General features: G+C 46.8%; 1 protein-coding gene across 12 annotated transcripts in view; it reads right to left on the bottom strand.

Moving 5' to 3' along the window:
- The window catches only part of CACNA1C (calcium voltage-gated channel subunit alpha1 C), a 643,199-nt gene extending 625,642 nt beyond the window's left edge, over positions 1-17,557 (bottom strand). For all 12 annotated transcript variants that reach the window (XM_021690729.1, XM_021690726.2, XM_021690718.2 and 9 more), the window contains exon 1: positions 17,509-17,557. In XM_021690729.1, the coding sequence (XP_021546404.1) occupies positions 17,509-17,557 (49 nt within the window). The remainder of the gene's footprint in view (positions 1-17,508) is intronic.
- Between the last annotated feature and the right edge of the window lie 8,872 nt (positions 17,558-26,429).

Here is a 26,429-nt window from a genome sequence, read left to right as displayed (position 1 = left end):
GACCAATATATTTTTTTTTAAAGGTTTTATTATTTATTTGAGAGAGAGAGTGAGAAACAGCATGAGAGGGTCAGAGGGAGAAGCAGGCTCCCTGCTGAGCCGGGAGCCCGATGTGGGACTCGATCCCAGGACTCCGGGATCATGACCTGAGCCACCCAGGCGCCCAAAGACCAATATATTTTAATAATAGAGTTCCAGAAGAATAAAATAGAAAGACTAGGAGAGAGGCAGTATCTGCAAATGACTGAGAATTTTCCAGACTGGAGAACAATATGAATCTGTAGACTGAAGCATCCTACCAAGTCTCAAGCAGGATTTTTTAAAAATTATGTATTAACTCAACATTGTAAAACTGCATAACACTAAAGTCAAAAAGTCAGAAGAGTGACTCAGACTTACAGCAGACTTTTCATCAGCAACAATAGAGTCCAGAAGAAAATGGAATATCTTCAAATTGCTGAAGGAATAGAACTGCTAATACAGAATTTTGTACCTGCCATTATTCATGAGTGAACTCAAAAGGAAAAAAAACAATGTCAAACAAAGACTGAAGAGGTTTGAAATCTACCACCATAGACCATTGCTGAAAGAACTACAAAATATGTGCTTCCATACTAAGGAAAGAAACCTAGAAGGAGGGAAGAGAACGAGAGATGAAATAGAGCTCCCTCACAAAGACTTCCTTGGGAGCAGGTTTGAATTCTTTGTCAATCTACAGTATGTAAAATACAGCATCTCCAATTCAAGACCCCCCTCTCAAGGCCAAGGAAACACAAGACATCCCCATGCCTTTAAAGCCCAAAGCCCTTTCTCTCTGGTACTATTTTGAAGTCACAGAGCAGAGTTGTCTTACATTCTTCCTTCACCACCCCAAGACATTCTTTCTTAGAGAAAACCTGGCTCAGCAATATTCTTTATGCACTACAATTTCCCTGTGCACCTGACAGTACATAAATGACTAGATGCAAAAAAGTTTTCTCCCACTGTATTTCAATTAATTCCTATGAAATATTCAAGTAATTGTCATTTATCAATGAGGCTAAAAGAATAAACAGATTCTATTTTTAAAAAAAGGATTTTATTAATTTATTTGAGAGAGCACGAGCAGGGGGGAGGGGCAGAGGGAGAGGGAGAAGCAGACTTCCCACTGAGCAGGGAGCTCGACTCAGGACTCGATCCCAGTACCTGGAGATCATGACCTGAGCTGAAGGCAGATACCTAACTGACTGAGCCACCCAGGCACCCCAACAATAAACGGATTCTTAATGGGGGAGGGAGGGTCAGGGTGGTAGCAGATGCAGATCCTCAGATACAGGGAAGTTAAATGATCCAACAAAGGTTCCAAAGCAAGAGGTTGAAGTCCATCTAAACACAGGTCTCCTTGTGCCCAGATATGCCCACACCTTGTGATGACATGGTATCTTTCAGAGGTTTCAAATGAAGGCACACTGCTCTCTCCTCCCCTCTGCCTCTTCTCTCTCACACACACATGCGCATACATACATACACACACTACATGGAGATCATTGTCAAAGAACTTGCAAGTATTTGGCCCCCAAGTGTTAGAGGAACATTTCCTGAAGTCTTTGGTTTAGAATTTCTGTTCATTTACTTCTGGGCCTGAAAAAGTTAGATGACCTTCACTGCCATTTTATCCTCTTTTTTTTTTTTTTTTTAAAGATTTTATTTATTTGACAGAGAGAGACAGGCAGAGAGGGAACAGAAGCAGGGGGAGTGGGAGAGGGAGAAGCAGGCTTCCCGTGGAGCAGAGAGCCCGATGCGGGGCTCGATCCCAGGACCCCGGGACCATGACCTGAGCCGAAGGCAGATGCTTAACGACTGAGCCACCCAGGCGCCCCTATCCTCTCTCTTTCAAATGGACCATGAACTAATTGTAACTCCTCAGGAGGCACTGATGTGTGCCTGTCCCTGGGCCAAGTGTGCATAAACGTGACTACACACGGTGCTATCTGTGGATGTCTCCAAGAAGAGCTGTGTCTACCTCTCAGGGACACCAGGCCTGTTCTATTCCCTCATCCAACTCAAGAACATTTTTTATGGTCATTTTCTTCTTCAGGATCTTTTCTTCTTTGAGGTTCTCCAGAATAAGGCCAAACTCGGCAAACGGTTTCTCTGATGAGGCCAGACCGGGTGAAACAGTAGCCACAGGACTGGTCATGCCAATTCCCAGAGGTTTCTGGACAGACAGACAGGCAACTGGTGCCACTTCCCTGGATAAGAAAGGTAGAGAAAAATGTGCTTCCCAGTAAAGGCTTCACCCCTGTCCCTGGGGCTATCCCACACTAAGATCAGGTCTAGTGAAGAGGTGGGGATGGATGGGTGCAGGGAGCCAGAGAAAAAAGGCAGGACTTGGGACCACTGGACTGTCTATACATTTCACCGTGGTGGTCAGTGCAGAGAACCTGAGTGGAAGTGCAGGGGCATAGCTTCCCCTACTCAAATCACCAGGCCTTTGCAGCCACTGCCCCTCCCACTGCCTCTGGGCAAGGCTTTTCAGTCCACAGATGATGCCTGCCAGATGATGACCTCTTACTAGAGTCCCTACACACATGACAAGGACTGGGGTAGAGCCTGAGGGTACCTCCTGATGATTAACTTTTTCTTGTACCAAGCACTACCCAGCAGAGCATACTTCCACGGCATTCAAAGACTGTTACTGTTCTTGGCACCAAAAATTTACATCCTTTCATTAAATATTCAAGATATCATATTTTTCTTGATGGCCAGCAAATCTAGGCATTGCAAAGCTCAAATGGGATCCAACCTGAGATTTTCCAGTGGTTTGTACATTTTTGTTGTGAGGTTATGAGAGGGAGGGGATAAAGAAAAAATAATAAAATGTTCTGTTCTCAGGAATTTGATATACTGATATAATTATAATGATATAAAATCATAGATCTTAACACTCCACAAAGGCTAACCAGTTCTCCAGAGAACCAATATCATAGGCCGGGAAGCTTGTTTGGTGTAGATAGGGAACATGAGAAGACAGGAGTGGGCAGGTCCTGCAGGCAGGTCATTCTCTAGGTGACCACCCTTAGGCTGGCACTTCTCATCTGAATTGTCCAGAACACTCCTATCCACTGTTGAACCATGACTGAGGCCAGCAGTGCAAGCTCCTTGTCCATGGTGCCCAAGACAGTCTGTGACAACCTGATGTTTGATGTCCACCTCTACACCCATCCTGATGTCACCTACTTCCTTCCATCCTTGTCTTGAACATGACCTCAGGTCTCTAGAACATGGGCTCTCTGCTTTGTTGTCAGTGCCCAGAAGGTTCTCAGGAAGCCAAATTGTGAAAACTTCAGTAAATTTTGTCTCCATTCACTACCCTTCCACACACATGCATCCTAGTCCACCATCCTCTACCTACCCTTCTTACACTGCCACCACCCCGGCTTGCCATCTTTTCCTGTTCTTGTGTTCCAAAGTCCACCTGCTCTTCTGTACATCCACTCAGCCCTCAAGTGGCCAACTAGCTATTCTGATAAATAATCTATGTGAACAGAGGCAGGCTAGAAGATTCCGACTCATGTATCCTACTAAAAGTATGTGTCCTAGGACTTCCATGCACCTCGACTGTCCTAGGCAACCACCTCCATTCTCCCACACCAGCTCTAACTTCACTTATCTCTGCCCCCTTGACTTAGTTAGTGCCCATCTCACTTTAGCAAACTAAGTTCTGGGGAACCTTTCTCTAGGACTGCTAATCACTGCTGGACCCTAACTCATGCTTCCTGACCTCAACCACATTCCCTCTGAGACTTAGGAACTCTTACTGATATCTTTGGGATGTCCCATAGTATTTTCTACTGACTATTACCTCTTCCTGTGTCTTCAAGCTCAGACTATACTACAACTGCCCTCCCCTGTGTCAGGATCCAGCCCTGACATCCCTGAGATCCATAATATCTCCTTTTTCAGCTTCCTCCACCGCCACGCTATATTTTCTCATCCTCTGCTCACTGTTGGTCTATCTCTGAATTGTACCTCCTTGCCTAAGTTAAACCTCCCTCTCCTGTCCCTCACCCCACTACCTACTGCCTTCTTCCAGATCTGATTCATCAACAGCCCCCCCACTTCCATGTCCAGTCTCTCATGTGCAACAAATCCATCTCTTCTTTTCTCCTTCAGTCAAAACTCTTGAGTGGTCCACATGTGCCTCCCATCACACCCTGCCATGCCTCAGCACTGTGTAGCCTCACTGACTACACAGTGATCATTCTGAGCCCGTTCTCAAAGTCCACTGTTGACACCCAAATCATCCAATCTAGTAAGGTTTTCTCAGTTCCCATCTTCCCTACCCCCTTCTCCACTCAATACTGATAGTGATGGCCTTCTTGCCCTCCATGGCCCTGTGTAGGAAGGCTCTTCTACCTCCCTGACCTTTCTGGCTCCATCTGCCCCATTGCATCCCCTTCTTGTCCTTTGAATGTAAGGGCTCCATCTTCAGCCCCTTCATCATTTTCTTCTCTCTGTCCCCTCTCCCGAATAATTTCATCCATTTCCACAGCTTCAAATATCACCTCTAAAGGAACTCTAACTCTGCACATATGCTGGGTATCTTCCATTTACCCTCCAAATCCACCCTCTACCCTTCCCACCTAGACAACAGCAAAGGATTCCCTTGCCCTCTGGCTTCTGTTAAGAAAAGCCCTTCTTCCCTCTCATGCCTGGACTATGGCCTCAGAACAGTACCCCACCTGCAGTCTTCCCACCCCCATCCCAGCCTTTCCCCCACTGCCTCCCTAATCTTCTGAAGAGCAGCTCTGACCACACCATTCCTCACTCAAACACTATCAATGGCCCTCCACTGCCTACCAAATGGGATGCGAGCTCTTCAGCCTGACACAAGGGCTCTCCACATGTTATCCCTTTCCTGCCATCCCAACCTTCTCTCACTTCTCCCCCTATATAACCTATGCTTTAATCCAATTCAACTCACTCTTCCTTTAAAATCCAATGCATATGCCTTTCAACATATTATTGACTATACCATTCTTTCTGTTGGGAATGTACATCCCTCCTCTCTACCCCATTTATGTCCACCCTTCAAGATTCAGCTTTGTCATCATCTTCATATATGCTTTCTCCACTTATTCCATCTAATTGTGTCACCCTCCTTCTTTAAATCTGTAAGTCTTTCATCTTTACCTCCCTGTAACATCAAGCATATTCTGCCTTGTATTTTATAGTTGTATCTGTGAATGTGGGTGTGTACCTTACCTCCTACTAGACTATATACTACCTAAAGGAAGGGATAGTTGAGAGCCTGTGATCTTGAAGGTCTCCTTGAATCTAGAGATCCCAAGAGCAAACTGCCTGATAGATAACAGATGCTCATAACTTTCTGTGAATGACCAACCGTCCAAATTCTGGAAAGGGGAAGAAACCAACTTAAAATTATTTTTCATCACAATTGGCATGAGACACCCCATTTCAGGGATATTTCACAGTCAACTTATCTTAGGAAAAGGCTTCTTATCTCCTGATCTTTCAAACAGCTGGGCATAGGTCAAAATTTCTGCCTATTAAATAATTAAAAAACAGAGCCACAAGATCCTATCCACTGTAGACCAAATATGAGATCTGAGTCACTGTAATCCCCTTGGATTGGAGCTTGGAACCCCAGGCTGACCTGGCCATCCAGACATGACAGCAGAGGCTCTGACCTTGGAGAAACACTACACAACATTTTAGCTCTGGTTGGTGGCCAAAACACACCTGTAAGCAAGACCAGGGAGGGGATGTGAAGGCAGAGGCTACAAGGGAAGAATGTGCTCATAGTTGGATTAAGCCAAGTGTACTGGTCTTCAAAGTGACCTGCATCTTTGTCTTAGCGTACTGAGCTCTGTTAATCTGAGAAAGAAACACACACACACACACACACACACACACATATTCATGGCCAGGTTGAACCCACTAATCAGAGAGCTTGGTATGGGGCAAAAAGATGCACAGGCTCAAAGTCCAACATACAATATTTTCCAAAAAAATAAAACTGATGAGTTTTTTTCCTTCCCTAACCAGGCAAGTTGTTCAAATTCTCTGAGTCCACCTTTCTTCATCTGAAAAACTGGGAATACCACAACTGTCCCACGACTTAGATGGATTTTTTTTTTTTTTTGAAGAATGGCTAAAGTAGTAGACATGAAAAAGACTTAAAAGATATTTTAAACAATCAAAATGTAAGGTGATATTATGACTTCTAGGTAAAACCATTACCAAAAACAAAAGCCACCCCAAGATTGGAAAGAAGTGTCCTGATCATTAATTGGGTCATTAGTCCCCAGCACAGATCCATCAAGTGTTAAAAATTTCCCCTTGCTCATCCACTCCCTTCTCTCTTACTCCCCTCCCTCTTTCCCTGATTCTCTCCCCTGTTTCTTTTCCATCATACTTTTTTCCTCCCTTGTCTAGACTTCAGATGGTGTGAGGCATAGCCAAGAGCCCTGGAACATGGCTTTCCCCCCAAGCAGCTCCAAAGCTGGAAGAGAGAGACCCCATCCAGCAAGCCACACTGCCCTTCAACCACGGCAGATGCACAGCAGCCACTGAGGAGGACGCGGCCCAACCACACAGCAGGGGGACCCATGCTCTCCCAGATACTCATGGTTGTCAGACTGGATCCCGCTCTCCTCAGGCGTGGGAGCCCCTGGATAGTCAGACAGGCAGACGGAGAGATGGAGACAGACAAACTAAATAGCTTTGTCTTGCCAAACACCCATTTCCTGTCAAGTCACAAAGCCCAGTCGGCACAGAGGTAAACGCTGAACTAGACCTAGAAAACTTCATTATTTTTTTGGAATGGAGGCAGCATCAAAAGACAGCTGCTAAATTGTTAAACACCTAATTAGAGTCAAATTTCTTATATAGGCACTGGGAGCCCAGAGAAAATACTAGATTCTCATTACTGACACAATGGAACTTCCTAATACTATACTCTCCTCTGTATAAGATTCAAACTTGGGGAGCCGCACAAGGAAATGGGCTCTGAGAGCTAAAAAGTCATAATTCAGACCCAGCAATTTCACTCCTAGGTATACACCCAGAAGAAGTGAAAATGAGGACTCAAGCAGATACGTGTATCCCAATGTCCACTGCAGCATTATGAGCCAGAGTTGTATCCACAACCCAAGTGTCCATCCACTGATGAAACGATAGACAAAATGAGGTATATACTCGCAATGGAATATTATTCCGTCATGAAAAGGAAGGAATTCTGACACCCACTATTTCACTGAGTGAAAACACACTCAGTGAAATAAGCCAGGCACAAAAGGCCAAATGCTGTATGATTCCACTTAAATGAAATATCTACAATAGGCACATTCATAGAGCTAGAAAGTAGATCAGATGTTACCAGAGGCTGGGGAGAGGGAGGAATGGGGAGCTATCGCTTCGTGGTTACAGAGTTGCTGTTTGGAGTGACGAAAAAGTTTTGGAAGTAAGTAGTGGCCATGTTGTACAATGCTGTAAATTAATGCCACTGAATTGTAATACTTGAGAATGGTTAAAATGGCAAATTCTGTTACATAGATTTTACCACAATAAAAAAAATTGTAAAGGTCATCATTCACATCTTCTTCAACTATCAATAGAGGAGACTTGTAGACTTAGCTTTCGTGAGACAATTAAAAGAAATAAATCTTAAAACCATTCTTTCCGTAACTGAAAGTGCTTAATCTCACCTCCAAATGACACCCAAGTCCCTAACTTATCTGGTGCTTCCTTTTAACTGAATCATCTATCATACAGATTGTCACGACATACCTAGCTCTGAAATGCATGAGATGTGCTGCCAACAGCTAGACTACACAGATGAGCTCCAATTATAGAATTATTATTGTTCACAATAATGCATGAAATATCCATACAGACAGAAAGGAAACGCATGGTAGCCGGGGCTGAAGGGAGGGGGAACTGGAGAATGACGGCCAGTGGGTGGGGGTTTCTCTCTCGGGTGATGAAATGTGCAGGAATTACACAGCGGTGACGGCTGCACGACTCTGTAAAAATACTATACACCTCTGAGTTGTATGCTTTAAAGGGTGAATTCCATGACATGTGAATTATAGCTCCACAAAGATGTTATTTAAAAACAAACAAACAAACAAACAAACAAATAAATGCATGAAGTCCAGGGAGCTCAGCTTGCAAGGACAGTCCCCTGAACTCCTCAGAATCTTGTCTGAGGGTGGAGACTGTCTATTTTCCAGGAAGGAATTACCAAGAATGGGTGGTGAGGTCAGGCCATGCCAAGGAGTGGTCATCCCAAAGCCAAGACTGACTAGTCTAGGTCTTCCACTAAGGTCTACAGAGGGATCTGAAGAACCAAAGAGCACCCAGGCAGAAACCATGGGCACAAACGAATAGCTAGAGAATGGGACTGTGAGGAGGAGCATGCAGAGGGACCACACAGTCGTCCTCCCCAAAGAGGAACAAGTGTTCAGCTGCTTATCCACTCCACGTGACCAGCCAAAGCTGGAGTTTCCACAGAACAAATCCAGGCAAAGTTCCATGACGCTAGCCCAAAGTAGTTTTTCCCAAAATGGATGGATAGTGAGTTCTTCTTTCTCCTCTTCCCCATATGGAGAAAGAAAGAACAAATTCTTTGAAAGTCTAACAGACCTGGATTTAATTCTCAGCTCCAATACTGTCTGGGTGATCTCAGCCTCAATACACAAGATCCTTGGTCCTCGGTTTCCTCACCTGAAAAATATCAGTACCTGCCCCACAGGACTGATAGAAGGACAAAATGATACTCAGCTCATGAAGCCCAAAGAACATTGCTGGAGACACACCAGGCATTAAGTGGTAGTTATCACTCCTGCCCCATCCTAAAAATATAAAAAGGAAGGAGTTATACTTCAATATAACTAATTTTTTAAAATAAAAATGAAAGCATGATGACTCCACAGATCATAGGACCTGAGGCTGGGAAGGGACACAGTGCGGGGAACAAGGTGCAAACTTAAATACAAATTTTCCAGCACACTTTTTAATGATGAGATTATTTTTGCTTTAGGAAACTAAAATCTAATCTGTCACTTAAGATGTGAAATTAAAGCCCTTTCTTATTGTGATGTGTTTCAATGCTATATGGAACTGTTGCCTCTCTTTACCTACAAACCTCCAGCACTTTTACTATATCAAAAAAATTTAGTTTGTTTTTTTTTTTCTAAAGCCAAGGTTTACATTTGAAGCAAAGTTTTATTTTCCAGGCAGTCTGTCCTTCTGCACTGAGGAGTTGTATTTAGGTTTGGGGAATTCGTGCCGGAAAGCAAGGGGATGTTTGTTTGCCCAGGTGGTGTCCTTCCTGCTCTCAGTGGCCCTATTTCCAGATATTTGGACCATCAAAGGACTTCCGACCAGTCTGGCTTTGGACCTTAGGCTGAAGGCAGGGAGCCTTGTGCTGTGGGTGGGAGAAGATGAAGGAGGGGCAGGTGGGCAGCTGCTGGGCCTAAGGAAGACCTGTGTCCCCAGGGCCTGACCCTCTGGTTGGAAAGAGCAGTCCAGATGGTCCCCCAGTCCTGGCATCCTACTGGCCTCACATTGGTTGACAGTTGTGAAGAACGCCAAAATACCAGGCCCATCTGGACTGATTTTTCACTTCCTTGACCACCTCGGACTCTGTTTCTTTTTGTTTTACATTTCCATCCTTGAACTTCTGAATTATGTCAGCCATCCAACACCACCTACAAAGTTGTCTGAAACGCTTTGAAAGTTGTTTCATGGCCCTGCTTTTTCAAACCCTAGTGGTCTGCCTTCTGATAAGAATGATTGATATCCACACAGAGATTTACACTCATTCTCCCATACGGAGACTCACAGCTACCCTGTGACGCTGACTGCCTAAGCATTCTTATCTCCATTTTATAGATGAAAAAATGTAAGGCTTGATGCCTCCAAAACTCTCAAAGAAAAAGAACAAGTCAAAGAATGTGACCCTGGTCACTTCTCTAGCTGTAGCCTTATTTATCTTTATTTATTTTTCTTACTTTTGCTAACTAATATCTTTGAAAGGTTTCAGCCCAACATGGATTATTTTGGAAGGACACAAACAATGTAAGTGACTGAACATGACACAATGGTCACAAAGTAAACACAGCTTAATTGAGTAATCAAGCCAACGTTTCTGCCCATAGGCTATATGGGGAGAACATTCATTTACTGTCTGGATTTTGGAGTGGTTCTCTAAAGGACAGGACACAAGATTATTTTATTTTCTTCTTAGCTACGTTCAAGCAGGCAATACCGAGCGTATCCAAGTGGATTAAAAGCACCCCCCTGCCTTGGCAAATAGGCAGTGTGAATCTTTCATGAGATTATCACAACACTATATTCTGAAAGAGTGGTTTCCTCCAGGGATCTCAAAGGCCACATCTCTGAGGGTGAGTCTAGCCCATGCCTCGGTCTTAGAGCTAGAAACCAAGTCAGCCTCAAAAGCCTTCCAGTTTTCCATGTATACAAGCATCAAACAAGGCAGCCAACGAGCACTTCAAGGACGATGGGAACGAGAGGCAGGTCCTAGATGAACTCCTTTCCATAGGCTGAATTTAAACCCTTGCTCCTTATTTAAATGTCTCCTGGGAAGAGGGATGGGGGTAAGGGGCAGGGGTCCTAGGAGACCGACCCCGACAAGGAAGCATGGAGAAGCCTTTGTTCTTTCAACTCAGGTGGAGTCCACAGCAGCCTGTCCTCTGGCCAGCAGCAACCCACATGTGCCCTGGTCTCTACCCTGCAGTTAATGTGTGTCCCTGGCCTGGCCAACCACAAAGCTGGCCGGTCCACAAAGAACTGCCGACAGTTCGCTAAGGGGAGTCCTACAGCACAGCCTCACTTCCCACCACCCTGCTCCCTCTCAGGGGCTGAAACAAGCCTAGAGTGGGACAGAAAGGGAGCAAGCAAATAAAAACAGCTCGGAGCTATATCCGTCTGCAGACAGCATAGTGATCTGAATTTTGCCAGAGCTCCTGGTGGACGTGTATGAACTTTTACTCTACGGTCCGAGCAATTATTTTTAAACCTTTCCAATGATAGATACCCCCACCCCACCCCCACTCTGCTTCCACATCCCTCATCTCAGAAATTATTTTAAGCCAGTACAAAGGTGGGACTGGAGAGAGGTAGGATAGGAAGAAGGTGAAAGGTTTAGTAAGCAAAATTTTTCCAGAAACACTAAGCAATGCCCTCGTACGGGGTTTAACACATACCAAATGTGGTCATGAGAAAGCAGGAGCAAAAAGAGCCTGAAGACCTTGCTCTCTGTCACATCGCTGCCTGAGTGACTGACTCTTTAGGAGCCTCTGTTTTCTCAACTGGAAACAGAGTTTGTCCTAAGGTTCCTTAAACTGCTCTGATCCTAGAAAGTAAATTCCCAAAGAGACATTGCATTTATTCTATGTCTGTTTGACAAGCACTTCAAAGTTCATGAATCTAGAACCACCCCCTCCCCACCCTCTCTCTGTCTCTCTCACACAAGTGCAAGCGCGCACACACACACACACACACACCCCACCCACCCACCCACCAGGTGCCAGAAGATGTTTTTAAGTGAACATGTTACGGAGAGCAATGGTTTGGTGGGGTTCTTGGAAGGGGAGGAACCGAAGAGTCCTGGCTTTTTGCCAGTCAACCCACCCTTTCCTCATCCTCTGCTCCAAGCCAGATTTACTATTCCTTTCATTCCCTTGGTCTCTGGGGAAGTAAGGGCCTATTTCAATCTCTCTTCGACTCCTGAGCTCCAGGCCCAAACTGTTCTCCTTACGTCCCTTAAATCGCCACTTTAATTTAATTTCTGCAAGTAGTAATCGTGTTCCCCAAATTCCCACCGCCCCCCCCCAACCCCCCCCGTCATCTGGGCCTCTTCCTGCATCCTTCTCCCGCCAGCCTGGCTCCCTGAAGCTCCCAGCCATTTCACAGCTCTGCTTCTTTAGGAGGCCCTCCAGGGCTTTCACTCACACAGCGCACAGCCTAGAACGGCAGCGAGGCTCTCAGGGGTCCCAAGGCTCCTGGGAACCTGAGACTCCACTCCAGTTCCCTTCTTGCAGCGAGCAGCTGCTTCCAAGGGCCCCTAACCATAGAGGGAAAGAAGCAAGGGCTGCTGCAGCGTCCTGGGCCTGCATCTCCATTGGGTCAGTAAGGCCTCTTCTTGAACACCTAGGCACCCCGTCTGGGAATTAAGACACATAGAAGACCTCTCCGGTAGTACTAGGCCTTTACATTCAAACAATCACATTCACTGCTTCAGCCCTCCATTTTGCTTTCTCTGCCATGGGTTCAGTTAAAGTCTACGGGCCTGGCTTTGAAACGGCACTGCAAATCATTCCATTTTCCCAGAGGGATCCTGTCACTTTTACTTGTTTTATACAGTATCCAACCTTGAGGTACATGTAAACAGGTGTTTACTAAATTATTTTAATAATGACAGCCATGGCTTGGAGTGTTGTTTCATTATCAGAATGTTTAGCACTCATGTTGCTAAATATTTAGCACCTGATATTTTGCAAAACAATTCCCATGCCTTTTTTGTCATCAGTCTTCTGCTCTCCTCCAGTGCCCAACATTAACGGAGGCAACAGTGAGGATGGGATCTCAAAACAGACGACATTAGCGTGATTATTTTGCTAATTTGTCTTGTTGTTAAGTCTTCAGGTGTCTCCCCAAACAATCTATCCACTTTCTTCAGTCCGTGTCTGAAAATAAAATTGTCTCCTGCTTTTGAATGCTGAGCATTGGTTTCAGAGTCCGGCAAGGAGGCGTGGGGATGACACGGACTGACCTGTCACTACCACCTAACAAACGGCTGCCTCACCAGGCAGCAAGAATTACTGAAAAGGAAGAAGACCCTATGGGGCACTCATTCACCCCTTCTAAACACCATGGCAAGGGTTTCTCAGACCTCAGAGAGTTTGCCACAACAACTAAGAAAGCCAAGTGAAGGAAGGGCTGGAAAACATCACTGAAAATTAGAACAAATCTCAGTTACTGCCTAACCTGGGTCTCGGGAGCTTTTCTGCCATTACCCAGCAGGAGCCCAGCCAGACTCATAAACAGAAATCAGCTGTGAAGTGTACCCAGTTGTTTTGTGGTTTTTTCCCTAATAAAGTTAGGAAAATGTCTTCCTGCCTTTGAGCCTGCAAGCTTTGTAACCCTATAGGTTAGGGTTTCCAAATCCCAAATTTCTGGTCACCTTATGCTCCACTGGGCTTGGGAACCACTGGCCCCTCTGGTTACTAAACCATCCATGGTAAATCAGGGAGAAAATTAATATACGGCCATAACAAGTTCGGCTAATCGCCGAAAAGGCTCCCTCAAGGCTCAGTAGGATGCCGTCTGTGCGAGAAGTAAACAGAAGTCTGAGGTAAGAGTGTGCAAGAGTGGGAGAAATCCAGAGTGGGTTTGCATTACCAGAGGGTGGCAAGGTCCCTGAGGGACTCAGTCACCCTAGGGGTCCTCTGGTGTGTGTGGTGGCATGGGAACACACACTGGTCTTTGGGGTTCTCTGCACTGGGACAGGTGTGGGCATAATCAAAGAGTCACAGCACACAGGAAATTCTCTCCAAACCCTCCCAATAGCTTTCCTCACCAAACCTAATGGGAGTGCCCCTTTCCTGACTCCTAAGCCCTAGAGCGCCACCTCCTGGGAGAGGCAGAAAGCACATCCACTTCAGGTCTTCCTGCATCTGCATTCATTCGTTCAGGCGGGCAGGCATTCATATAGTCATGTATTAGGGGCCTGGAATGAGCAGGAACCAGTGCTAGAAGTGAGGACACAAAGATCAGCAGGGCCTCGAAATCCTCATTCAGCATGCTTCAGCATAAGTCCAAGGTCTTATATACATAGAAGAACCCACCTAGGGCAGTTTTAAGTCAAAGAAAAAATTGCAGTAAGAGTTCAAGTCATCACCAAGACTGAGAGATGGTTGAAGGGGCTAATGGCTCACCATTTCATTTGCAAACTACTACACCTAGAACATCTACCAGTAGAGAACAATTCTCCACTTCACATGAGGTAGAAATGTCCAGTTTCAGGGGACTGCATTACCAATATTCCTCTCCACAACTTGCTGAGTTGTTCCCACCGTGCATTAATCTTTTGTGTAATCTAAAATATATTTTTCCTTATTCAGTGTGTGTGTGTGTGTGTGTGTGTGTATGCACATGCGCACAGACTTAAATACTTTTAGTGTGTACTCTATAGAAATAATAAATAATTGGTTCTTGTAATATAGTCTATTATGTATTATTCTGATACACCGGAAAGTGTCAGAGCAATACTAGGAATGAAATTTAGAGCCTCAATAGCCCTCTTCCTCCGGTTTCCTCCATGCAGTATCTGGAGAAAGAGAAGCTAATGTCACACTTTCTAAAACCTGCACAAGCTGAGGTGCAAGTGACACTGTTCTATGACCATTTGTAAAGAGAGTTAACTGTGATCACTATTATTATTACTTTATTATGATGATTACTATTCTGCTGTATTGCTAAGTAGTTAAAAGAAAAGCACAGTGTGTCTTCCACTCCCAGAACACATGTTTCTCCCCTCTGCCTTGTCTCCAGCAGATAAGGGACATTCTGATGTTTTATTTGCTAAATGGTTGACTATTAAGAAACTCATTTGCTAGCTGGAGCCTGCAATGGAAAATCAGCCCAGAAAAGTGGGAGGTTGGCGTGGGACCAGAGCAGATAGGGCACTAGAGGTAAGACGAGGCCCACATGAGCCACTCCCAGCCTGAAACCCAGGGTCAAAAGCCAGTCCTTCAGTGAACCTTCAGACTGTTCCAGCGCACTGATCAGGTCTCCATACCCCAACCCTCAACACACACACACACACACACACACACACACACACACCCCACCAAAAAGCTGGGGAGAAAGGGTCAATGCATTCAGTGCCTTCAAATCTGTCAGGAAGAGAAGAATGTAAAGCCCTGCACTGGCAACTTTTTCGGTTCTCCACTCTTTGGTTCGTCACCATCACTGATCTGAGGTAATCATTTGGCTTCTCTTCTCTCTCTTCTGAAACTCTAACCCCCAATTACGTTTCATCACCCCTTCGGTTATTAAACCACAACAACCCCTTCCTTGTAAATATTCGTGCTTTTCCAGGTCTCCCTTCCCTACCTCCATCACCCTCTTTCTCTCCTCCCTGAAAAAAAACCCTGGGCAATGCCAGTGACCGAGGACAGGGGAATGGGCAATGGAGGAGAGACAGGGATCCTGGTGCTCTTTCACCTGAGCACCGCATCCAAGAACGGAGGCAAAATTGCTCCTGTGAATTATATAATCACTGCAGCTTCAAGGGAGAGAACTGGAATTCAGGTTGCCATAGTGTTTGTTGGCATGTTGCTGGAAAGGCAGAGCTCCTGGCCACGGCTCACTCGCTCCTGTCCCTCCATCTTTCTCACAAACCTCTCCAGGGTCAGTGTTCCTACTTTTAACGTCTGCTCCCTGCATTTCTGTGGGGCGGGGGAGGGGGGATGCCGGGGGACAAAGGGGCAAAAAAGAGGAAAGGGGCTAAGAGGGGTTTCTCCCGCACTAAGAGGGGACCTGGTAAACTACTGAAGATTATCCTTATGTGAATAATAATTCTTGCCACGGCATACTGCCATTGTTAGTGACAGTAAGGACAATACTACTGAGCTCTCCTCTTCGAGGCTGCTCAGGCTGAGTTAAGAACCTGGAGGGGAGACATCCATCCCCACTCTTCACAAATATCACCCTTTCCTTTGTGTCTCTCATCCTCAACCTCCTAATGCATCCACTGCTCCATCTGCTAGGAAGGGGACCGGAGGAACAGGTGACAGATGGGGTCATGGCATAGAGAAATCCAGGGACAGAAGCCTCCCTTATGACAAAGCCCTGGCTCACCCTAGAACCCAGGGCCCTTGACAAAATTCTCTCTACCGAGGGGTCAAAATCCCCACACTGCCACCGCAGCTGGAAAGTAGAGGGACAGCTAGCCCCCAAATCAGTTTCAGGATGGACAGAGACCAGGCAGGTAGCTCTAAAGGACAGGGGATCTGTCCCCAAATGATGGAGATGGGGGCAGGAGGAGGAGGAGGCTGGAAAGAAGAGACAAGGAGGCAACCCCTCCACCAGGCTGGGGTCCTCAGAGAATCACTTAAAGTACCCCACGAAGTAACACCACTAACAGCGACAGGTATTCAGGAGAACGCAATTGAAAGGGAGTGTAAACAGGGAGGCTTGGGAAACTGGGAGAGAAAAAGGGAAGACTACACCCAAAAGAGGCAGAGAAAGCCATGGAGACAAGACAGATGAAGCTGGAGGCTGCCACACTCCAGCAAGACCATCCCTCCACACTCCATCATAACCTGAGCTGCTGAGCAGTGCCAAAACATAATAACTTGTTAATATGGGGGGAGGGGGGAGGGAGAAAGTTTCCAAGAAGTGGGGAGTTACCTGAAAGCCTTTCCCCCTCACTGGGGGGAGCTGGTGACACTTGTGCCCAGGATGGAGATGCTGGGAAAACACTGGGCAACAGTGTGGAGCCCTGGGAGCTCGGCACACCCTTTCATTATTTCCTTAAAACATGAAAAAGCAAAGCCCACACACCGCCCGATTTCTAACTGCTTACATCCTCGGGTGCTAGCCCACATGTGGGTGCGAATCAGAATACACGGGGCGTGGGTGCACCTGGGGTCAATGGCAGGAGAGAGGTGGGTGGGTGTAGGTGAGCCGAGAGAGAGGGAGACCCGGGGAAAGAGGGAGAGAGAGAGGAGAAAAGGAGCCGGGAGAGAGGAAGAGAGAGGAGAAAGGGAGCCGGGAGGGAGGAAGAGAGAGGAGAAAGGGAGCCGGGAGGGAGGAAGAGAGAGAGAGGGAGCGAGGGAGACGGGTAAAGAGGGAGAGAGAGGCGCCGAGACTCACATCTGCATCCCAGGCCCCCACCCGCCACCTGGAGCGCGCTGCCGGGGAGAAGGGGCGTCCGGCAGCGAGCGGGATGCCCGGCGGCGGCCCGGGGCGCGAGGCCGACCTAGGGCGGGGTGCGCGCGCGCGCGCGCTCCCAGCCGCGCCCCGAGCGAGGCGACGGACCCCAGCCCGCGGGGCTCGGCGGCGCCGGCGCCCCCTCCCCCCCCCCCCGCGCCGCTGGCCGGGCAGTTGGGCTTTCCACGCAAACGCGAGAAAGCGAGGCAGAGCAGACACTTGGGGAACTTTTCCCCCTCGCCTGGAAATTCATAGGAAACACATGCTCTGGAGAAGCCGGACACGGGGAGGGGGAGGGGCGGGAATTTTCCGCTCCGGCTCGCGGGCGGCTCCGGCCCGGGTCCCGCCGGGCTCCCGGCCGCTCGGGCGAGACGGAGGCGCCCCGCCGCCGGGCGCCCCTCGCGGTCGCAGCCCGGGGCAACTCCGCAGAGACCGGCCCGGGGGCCGCGGGGAGCGCGCGGGGGAGAGCGGGAGAGGGGTGGAGAGGGCGGGGAGACCGGGCTGGAGCCCCGGCGAGGCGGCGGGGTCCAGCCTTACCTTGATGGTTTTCCTCTGGAATGTACATCCTCGTGTTCTCATTGACCATTGACCAAAAATTGTTTTAAAAGGAGAAGCCACGAAGAGGAAGAAATGGCAAAACACCCCCAAGCGGGTCTGGATTAATCCCTCCTCCGAGGTCGGCTTTCGTGCAAAATTCAAGGAAGCCGTGGATCTGCAGTATTTCTTCTTCCCTTCTGATGATTACCTGATTCCCATTATTGCATCAAACACCAAAAACTGCTCCTTTCCACTACTGCCTCCTTTTGTGAAATTGTAATGCATCCTCAGTACATCCGGGCCCCTTCCAAGAATTTAGCACCGCACCTCTGGCGGCTACACCATTTGAAAAAATAAATCGAGAGGCAGAGCGAGAAGAGGCGGAAAGGAGGGGAGTGGGGGAGCGGCGGACCCCCGGACGGAGGGAGAGGGGTCCGCCCGGCCAGCAGGGGGGCTGAAACGTCTCTGCCCGCTCGTGGCCAGTCCTCCCCGAGGCCCCTGTCGGCTTTTCTCTGTCAAAAAGATCCAGCAACTCCTGAGGGCGAGCAGGCAGGAAGAGGCGCCGCCGCCGCTCCGGGCCGCGCCGCGCCGAGCGCCGTTCTGGCAGGGAGCTGTTTCTGCAGAGGCAGGGAGAGGGAGACACCGGGCGCGCGAGAGAGCGCCGCGCTCACTGCCGCCCAGCCCAGCCCCGCCGCGCCGCGCCCGCGCCCTCCCCTGCCCGCGCCCGCCCGGCGCGCTGGAGGCAGACGCGCTGAACGCTTCCAGATGTGGCGGCGGCGGCGGCGCGCGGAGAGCCGGGCGCACGGCGCAGGGCGCACGGCGCGGACTTGAGCCCGAAGTTGAGCACCCGCTCGGGCCCTCGACCGCGCCAGCCAGCCAGCCTGCTGCCCACATGACGTCAAGGGGAGCGAGGCGAGGCGGCGGGCCGGCCGAGGGGCGGGGGTGAGGAGCCGCGCCGGGCGCCCCCGGCGGAAGGCGGGGGGCGCGGGCGGGCCGGGGTGCGGACACACCCCCTCGCGCCGGGCCGCCGGCGCCGCACCCCCCTCCCCACCCCGCCGGCCCCCGGCCCTCGGCCCTCGTAATCCTGGGCGGCCCCCGCGCGTCCCTGCGCGGCCGACCACGTCGGGAAGGCCTCTGTGAGCGGAATTCCAAGAGGGGGGGATACAATCTGCCCAACTACCAGAGTCTCTTTGCAGATCGGGCCACCGAACAAAACAGCAAAATGAGCCGTGATTCCGTGATTCTGTTTGATCAATTATAATCAGAGCGGTTGTAGAAGTGACATGTAGAGGCGAGGATGGGAAGAGGGGAGGGGAGAGAGAGAGAGAGAGAAAGGGCTGGAGAGGCGGGGCCTCGTAGGCTAGGCGGTGGTGCCCAGATGTCTGAACAGATTAATAGACCCAGGTTTTCTAATTCCTTGGAGGCAGCCGAGCACGTGTGCTACTAGGATATCCTTACCTACTTCTCTTAATTATTTCTGCCACTCCCGAAGGAATCTATTGAGCGCCTCTCCTTCCCGGAGAAGCAAACATTTCTCTCCATCACTCTGCAACCACAGCGAGTTCCAGGGCACCCCCTGCAGGCCCGGGCTGCTCTAGAGTGGGCCTTCATCAGCCCTAGCCAGGGAGCCTACGGTTTCCTGGGGAAGACCTGTACCTTCCTGTCCTCAGACCGCCTCGCCTCCCATCCACACTTCTTCCTTGGGTGATCCCATCTGTCCCCGTGCCTTCAAGCAACTGTCTATATCAAATTTGTATCTCCTGCACAGACCTCCCTTCCTGAGTGCCAGGTTACACAGCCAACCTCAGTCTCCACTTGGCAATCTGATAGCATCTCAAACCTGACATATCCAAACACTGAATTCCTTATGTTCTGTGCAAAACCTGCTCCTCGAACAGCCTTTCCCATCTTGGTTGATGGGGCCAAACATCTGGAGTCATTCTTGACATCCCTTTGGTTCTACCTTCAGATAGGTCCAGAAAGTGTCCACATCTCAGTTTCTCCCCTGTTGCCTCCTACCCCCCAGGTCTAAGCCAACATCATCCTTCACCTGAGTTTCTGCAGTAGTTGATCTTGCTGGTGTGCCTTCCCCTCCCCACCTTTGGTATATTCCTGATACAGTAGTCACAGTGATCCATTTAAAACGTCACATCACTACACTCCTCTGCTCAAAATCCTCCAGGGGTTCCCATTTCACTTAGTAAAAGCCAAGGTCCTTAGAGTAGCCTACAAGGACCCACATGAACAGCAGTGTGCACCTTTCATCTCCTACTGCTCTCCCAGCCATACCGGCCTGCTTGGTATTCCCCAAGCACTGCAGGAATGATCTCTCCCACACCTCCTTCCTCCTGCCCCCGGCCCCTGTGTCTTCTCTTTCTCTCTCTCTCTCTCTCTCACACACACACACACACACACACGCACACCCTGAGCCCTTTGCTCAAGCTGCCGCACAGAGGAACACTCTTTCCTCAGATGTCCTCTTGGTGAACTCCCTCACTTCCTTCAAGACTTTGGGCAAATGTCACTTTCTCAATGAGGCTCATCCTAACCACCATATTTAATACTGCAACCTGCCCAACACCTCCCCCCACTGCTAATCTCCCCCTTTCTCTACTTTTTCCATGGTATTTAATCCGTATCTAACATACTGTATAGCCTACTTATTCATTAATTGTATTGTTCATTGTCTGTATGCCCCACTAAAATGTGAAACCCATGAGGACAGGGATCTTTGTCTATTCTGTTAACCATTGTATCTCAAGTGCATACAACAATGTCTGGCAGACAACAGTTACTTAATAAATAGGTGTCGAATGAATGAATGAATGAGTACCTGAGATGGTTTAGCAGTGCTACAATTCACTGCATCAAAATGCCTCCCGCTGTCCCCTGCTTGATAGCTGAAACCTCACCACTCCAGCTTCGATCCTCTGGCCAAGGTTTTTGGCCCCACTGGAAAATGCAAATGCTCCTGGGAAAGGCATTAAGCTTTATCAGTCATCTTCATCCTACTGTGAACAGTCTAGATTATACAAGTGCCTACCTTTAGAAAAGCAGTCTAGATTTTGTTGGTTACAAGAGAAATCTGACTTATTTACTGTTCTGGTGTTTTCATATTCAATTTTCAATCTAATAGAAAAAATTAGAAATGACAGAAATCCAAATATCTCTTTTGTTTAGCTTTCGGATGCATTATAGTCCTATGTTTCAGAGGCCTACATACCTGGTTATTTGTTTAATACTGAAATTGATTTGCATCCCCTATACACACTGTATTACAGAAATAATAGTAGCTAACACCACTGAGCAATGTGTACTGCGCTACTGTGTACTGTGGTAAGGCTTCACAGGCCTTACTCAGGTAATCCTCATTGCAGCCCCATTAAGTAGCTGTTATTATTAGCATCCCCAGTTTATAGATGTGGCAACTGAGACTTAGAGACTTAAGTTAGATGTCCAGGGTCACCCAGCAGGAAAACTGTGGAGCCTGGGTTTAGCCCAGGAGTGTCTGACTCCAAACATCCACTCTTGCACCAGGTGATGTATGGAAGTGTTGAAAGACTGTATTGTACACCTGAAACTAATATTACACTGTATGTTAACTAACTGGAATTAAAATGAAAATAAGATTAAATTTCAAAAAATTCAAATACTCCTGTTTGAGGGTGATCTGCGGTGGGTAGAAGGATGAAGAGTTTAAAATGACAGTAAAAATGCCCTCAAAGTGTGCTTCAGAGAATTCAGATAACAGAACAGAGTGTATGTGTGTTGGGGGAGGGGCACATGCTGGATTTATAGCCAGGCTTTTCTAAAGGTAGGCACTGTATAAATCTAGCAAGTAAATATTACCTTCATGCTTCTTTAGTTTCATTTTTCACTTCTCTTTTCAGCTGTGAAATGTGTTCTTTCCTTTCCAGAAAAAGGTATTTCCTAAATATTTGGTCTTGCATTGTACACCCATATCTCGGCTCCCAACTTTGGAACACGGCCTTGGTGCTCTCTTTGGAGGTAACAAATTCTCAACATGACAAACAGAAACCATTCTGAATTCTGATTTGGGGATTTGGGGGGCGGTAGGAGCAGCGGATGAAGTCTTTCTTTCTCTTTGATTGCATGATCTGATTCTCCAGCAAAAGGTGTTCTCCTCTCCCAGAGTTCTTCATTTGTGCCACTCTGTCTATGTGCTGGTATGTTTCTACATAGTATTATATTTGTATATGAATGTGCCTTGCTCTAACCCCCACTACCTTTTAAAAGTCTTAAGGAAGAGAACTGTGTTCATTTATCTTTGTTATAGCATAACGCTTTGTACATATGGACGCTCAGTGTACATTGAGTGTGTTGATTCACTCTGGAAAAGATTTCCCTAATGTGACCACAAATATTTCCTTTGGCAGGAATTCAGAGTGCACTAAATTTGTTAATTGTGGTGTATATGTAAAAGTGAAAAGCTTGGAAACAATCTAAATATTCCATTGAAAAGGTTGGTTAAATAATATCATTGGGAGGTTATCCTCATATACAAAGTCATCTTTTCTTCAGAACAACCCTACGAGGGAAGCCCTATTAGCCCCATTTTACAGGTGAGGAAACTAAGAGCACAGAGGGCTAACTCATTTGCCCGTTTTCACAGCTAGTTAAGGTTGGAAGACTTGGGATTTGAACCCCAGCAGTCTGTCTTCAGAGTCTATGCTATTAGCCACTTTATAGATAAACTAGGTACATTCATGCCATGAAATCCTTACACAGATGTGAATAATATTAAGGAAGAATGCTAGTGACATGGAAAAAGACTATTTACACTAAAAGAAAAACAGGTTACAAAATATCATGGATGCTATGATTCCATTTTTCTTTTAAAGACAGGTGTATATTTGAACTAGGAAAAAGACGACATAGGGTTCACACCAAAATGTTGACAAAAGCTTTCTTTGGGAGGTAGGATCATAGGTAAATTTCTCTTTTTTTCTGTCTGACCCAAGGCTTCAAAAGCAATGATGGCTGCTTCAAACTTGCAACACCTTGTGGCCCATCTGGGCGCTTTCCCTGTTGGTGTGGGCCCACAGCTTCCCCAGCTCCTGCCAGATCTTCCCCCTCAGCTATTCTGAGCCTGGAGCAAAGCTACATCTGGGTCTGTGGTACAGAGTACCAGCTTTCAGTTTCAAAGTCAAGGTTCGAATTGGCCAGAGAAAAATAAAAGTTGCAGTCGTCTTTGGTGGTTTACCTTGGCCTCACTCTCTCCCACCTCACATCTGACTTTTCTTCCAGACTTCTGGCCCTGCTGATCTACAGCGACTTCAGACCCATCACTGGGTAAGGTCTCGGCCCTACGACCAATCTCTTGCCCCCTGTCACTCATGGGGGTACTTCCTCAATCAAACCTAACTGATGCATCCTGGTATTTCCCAGGTCACTTGCCTGGATGTGCTCTTGAGCAAATAAGAGATAGTGCCTGGCACATAGGTGCCCTTGATATATATGGTTGAATTCATACTAATTACCATCACTTAATAACACTTAGTGAGTGTCAGGTACCACTTAACCACAGTTAAGTACTTAGTCTTTGGAGACTGGCCAAGCACAGAACCAGGCTCTCCCTCTATAAGCTGTGGGAATGTGGACACCTGGTTTACCTCCTAATGCCCAATTTCTACCAAATGGAACTAACAATGGTACCTACCTCTCTAGGGAGCTTGGGAGAATTAAAAATCCAGGTAAGTCGTGTGCAATGTGCTCATTTAATGTTTTTCTGTTATCATCCTTCATCCCCATAAGAAAGACTTGCCAAGTGTCCAATATGTGACTTTACCACAGCCCTGCCAAAGAGATTTAACCACCCCCATTTAAAAATATAAAACAATAGCTAAGAGATTAACTTTCTTGCCCAAGATTTCTTGGTCGGTAAGTGGTAAAATTGAGATTTGAACCCAAGTCCATGCAAATCCAGAGGCTGTGCATAGTCCACTCTACTACACAAGACAATTCAGGTACTGGAACTAAAATGGAAGGCTTCAGGAAAACTTGCCCCACTCACAACTCAGAGAGCAGAGCCGAAGAGGCTACAGAGTGACCCCTTCCTTCCTTCTAAGAGACCCATAATAATCCTGCTGCCTTCATAACCCATGTCAGTATTGAAGAACCTCTAGTGGCAGAGTTCTTTCCTATATCACATTGAAATCCCTCCTCCTCGCCTACTTGTCTAGAAGCCACAGGACAGAACAGATCCCAGCTAACCCACTGGGTTGTCTTTATACATTGCATTTAAGGAGAGCTCTCCTGACAGCTCAGCCCAAAATTTCAATCCCAAGGGGAGGCCAGAGTGTATGGAGTATAGGGGAAATTCAATCCTCATCCTACAGCAGCTTCATATAGCAGGGATAACATTGTGGTAACATACCTACCCTTGTGACTCTCAAAAATACTTAACCCCAAAAGGCAGAAAGCAGCAAGATGGTTGATGGCCTGACCCTGAGGACTAGCTATCCTTGGCAGAGAATTCATACATCACGCATGAGTTCAAATTATGGCACTTGCTTTCTACCGAAGCAAGTCACATCAGCAGACTGTTCCCCTGTTTGCCCCATCTGTAAAATGGGGCCTAGTGGCCTCCTCTCTCATGGCTCTTTTCAATGAAAAGCTGATGCCAAAAGAAAAGCTAAGTCAGTAAATGATTTTCTTAATTACTTATCAAGGCTCTGAGGAAGTTAGTTTCATATGGATGACCTGCTGACCCTTGGAAGGAACCCCCCTGACTCAAGTCTCAGAACCAGTCCAATATTGTGTCCATGTTTGATGTGGACATCAAGGACCATCACAGGGTGGAAGCCATTCCCGCATGTATTAATGTCCTAGGGCTGCCATAAAAAATTACCACTAGATGGGTGGTTTAAAACAACAGAAATTTATTCTCTCAGATTTGAAGGCTAGAAGTCAAAAAAATCCAGCGGGGTCATGCTCCCTTCCGGGTCTCCAGGGGACCATCCATTCTTTGCTTCTTCCAACTTCTGGTGGTTGTTGGCATTCCCTGACTTGTGACCACATCACTCCAATCTCTGTCTCTGTGGTCACATTGTCTCCCCTCTCCTGGCAGCAAATCTTCCTCTGCCTCACACTTATGAGGACATTTGTCGTTGACTCACTGGATAATCCAGGATGATGTCTTCATCTTAAGATCCTCCAGTTAATTACATCAACAAAGGCATTTTTCCAAATAACATTCACAGTTTCTGGGATTAAGACGTAGGCATATATCTTGAGGGGCCACCATTCAACTCATATACTACCTTAACTTAGACTAAATCCCTGCACCCATTCTCATTTCAGTCTCAAGTCCAACATTTAGTAGTTACTGAAACTTGGGCAACCCCTCTCTCTCCTCCCCCCGCCCCACTCAATTCTTCATTTATAAAGTGAAAATTATGGGCATATGCTAAGATTTAAATAAGTGGCAAATAAATCCAGCACAGTTGCTGGACTACAGACGGCACTCCTTTCCCTCAATATTCAACCTCACACTTATAACAACTCTATGGGTTAAACATTATCCCCAGTTTTTATATTAAAGAAATTGAACACTTAGAGAAGTAACTTGGCCACACCAACTCAGCTGGGTAGGACTGGACCTGACTTTAAACCCCACAGCACATTCCGCTACCTAGCCTCCCTACCTCTTTGCCTTCTTAACTGTTCCAGGCCAATTCCAAAAGTATTTCCTGGTGCTAGATAAAAAATGTTTTCCTTTTCTTTTAGAATTTTTTGAAATTTAATCTTATTTTCATTTTAATTCCAGTTAATTAACATACGGTGTAATATTAGTTTCAGGTGTACAATACAGTCTTTCAACACTTCCAGACATCACCTGGTGCTCATCACAAGTGCCCTCCTTCATCCCCATCACCTACTTCACCCATCCCCCTGCCCACCTCTCCTGTGGTCACCATCAGTTTGTTCTCTGTAGTTAAGAGTCTGTTTCTTGTTTTGTCTCTCTCTCTTTTTTCCCTTTGCTCATTTGTTTTGCTTCTTAAATGCCACATATGAGTAAAATCATGTGGTATTTGTCTTTCTCTTATTTCACTTAGCTCAATACTCTCTAGTTCCATACATGTCTCCACAATGGCAAGATTTCATCCTTTTTATAGCTGAATAATATTCCATTATTTATATAAATACCACATCTTCTTTATCCATTCGTCAATCAATGGACACTTGGGCTGCTTCCATATCTTGGCTATTGTAAATAATGCTGCTATAAACATAAGGGTGCAGGTATCCCTTTGAATTAGTGGTTTTGTGGTTTTTGGGTAAATACCTAGTAGTGCAATTCCTGGATCATAGGGCAGTTCTATTTTTAACTTTTCATCTATCCCTCTTGTAATTCCATGGCATTAAGTTCCACCTTGCTTCCCTACAAGATCAGAAATCATGTTAGACTAGAATTCTCAAAGCCTTGAAAACTTTTGGTTCTTGACCTGACATAGGTCAGGTAACACTTTGCCTGACATTTGGGGGAAAGGTACCTTATTACAGGAAAAAAAAAAAAAAATGATGTTTGTTCCCTAAGACATCTTTTTGAAGATGGCCCTCTATTGTGACTATAGTTCTAGGGATCTTTTATAGGTATACACGTGGGTCAACCCGTGGCAGTCCCATCCCTGAACTAAATCTAAAAGAATACTAGTATAAGCTATACAGATAGGAATAATCCCAAATTCTCAGAAAGTAAACCCAAATTTCCTATAACTAATTATGCTTGATAGTAGATCTGGCTTAGTCACTTTATCTTCTAAATTCTTGAAAAGTGCTTTTCAATCCCAGGAGATGGAGAAGTTATAGCTGAACATTCTCACCATTACAGCGAGGTCAATGCCCCATAACACATCTAGGTAACAATTTAGACAAAGCAAAGTTGAAGGGCTTTCATG

This window comes from Neomonachus schauinslandi, chromosome 5 (genome assembly GCF_002201575.2).
Source record: "Neomonachus schauinslandi chromosome 5, ASM220157v2, whole genome shotgun sequence".
Classification (NCBI taxonomy): domain Eukaryota; kingdom Metazoa; phylum Chordata; class Mammalia; order Carnivora; family Phocidae; genus Neomonachus; species Neomonachus schauinslandi.
This window is presented reverse-complemented; position numbering and strand designations above follow the sequence as displayed.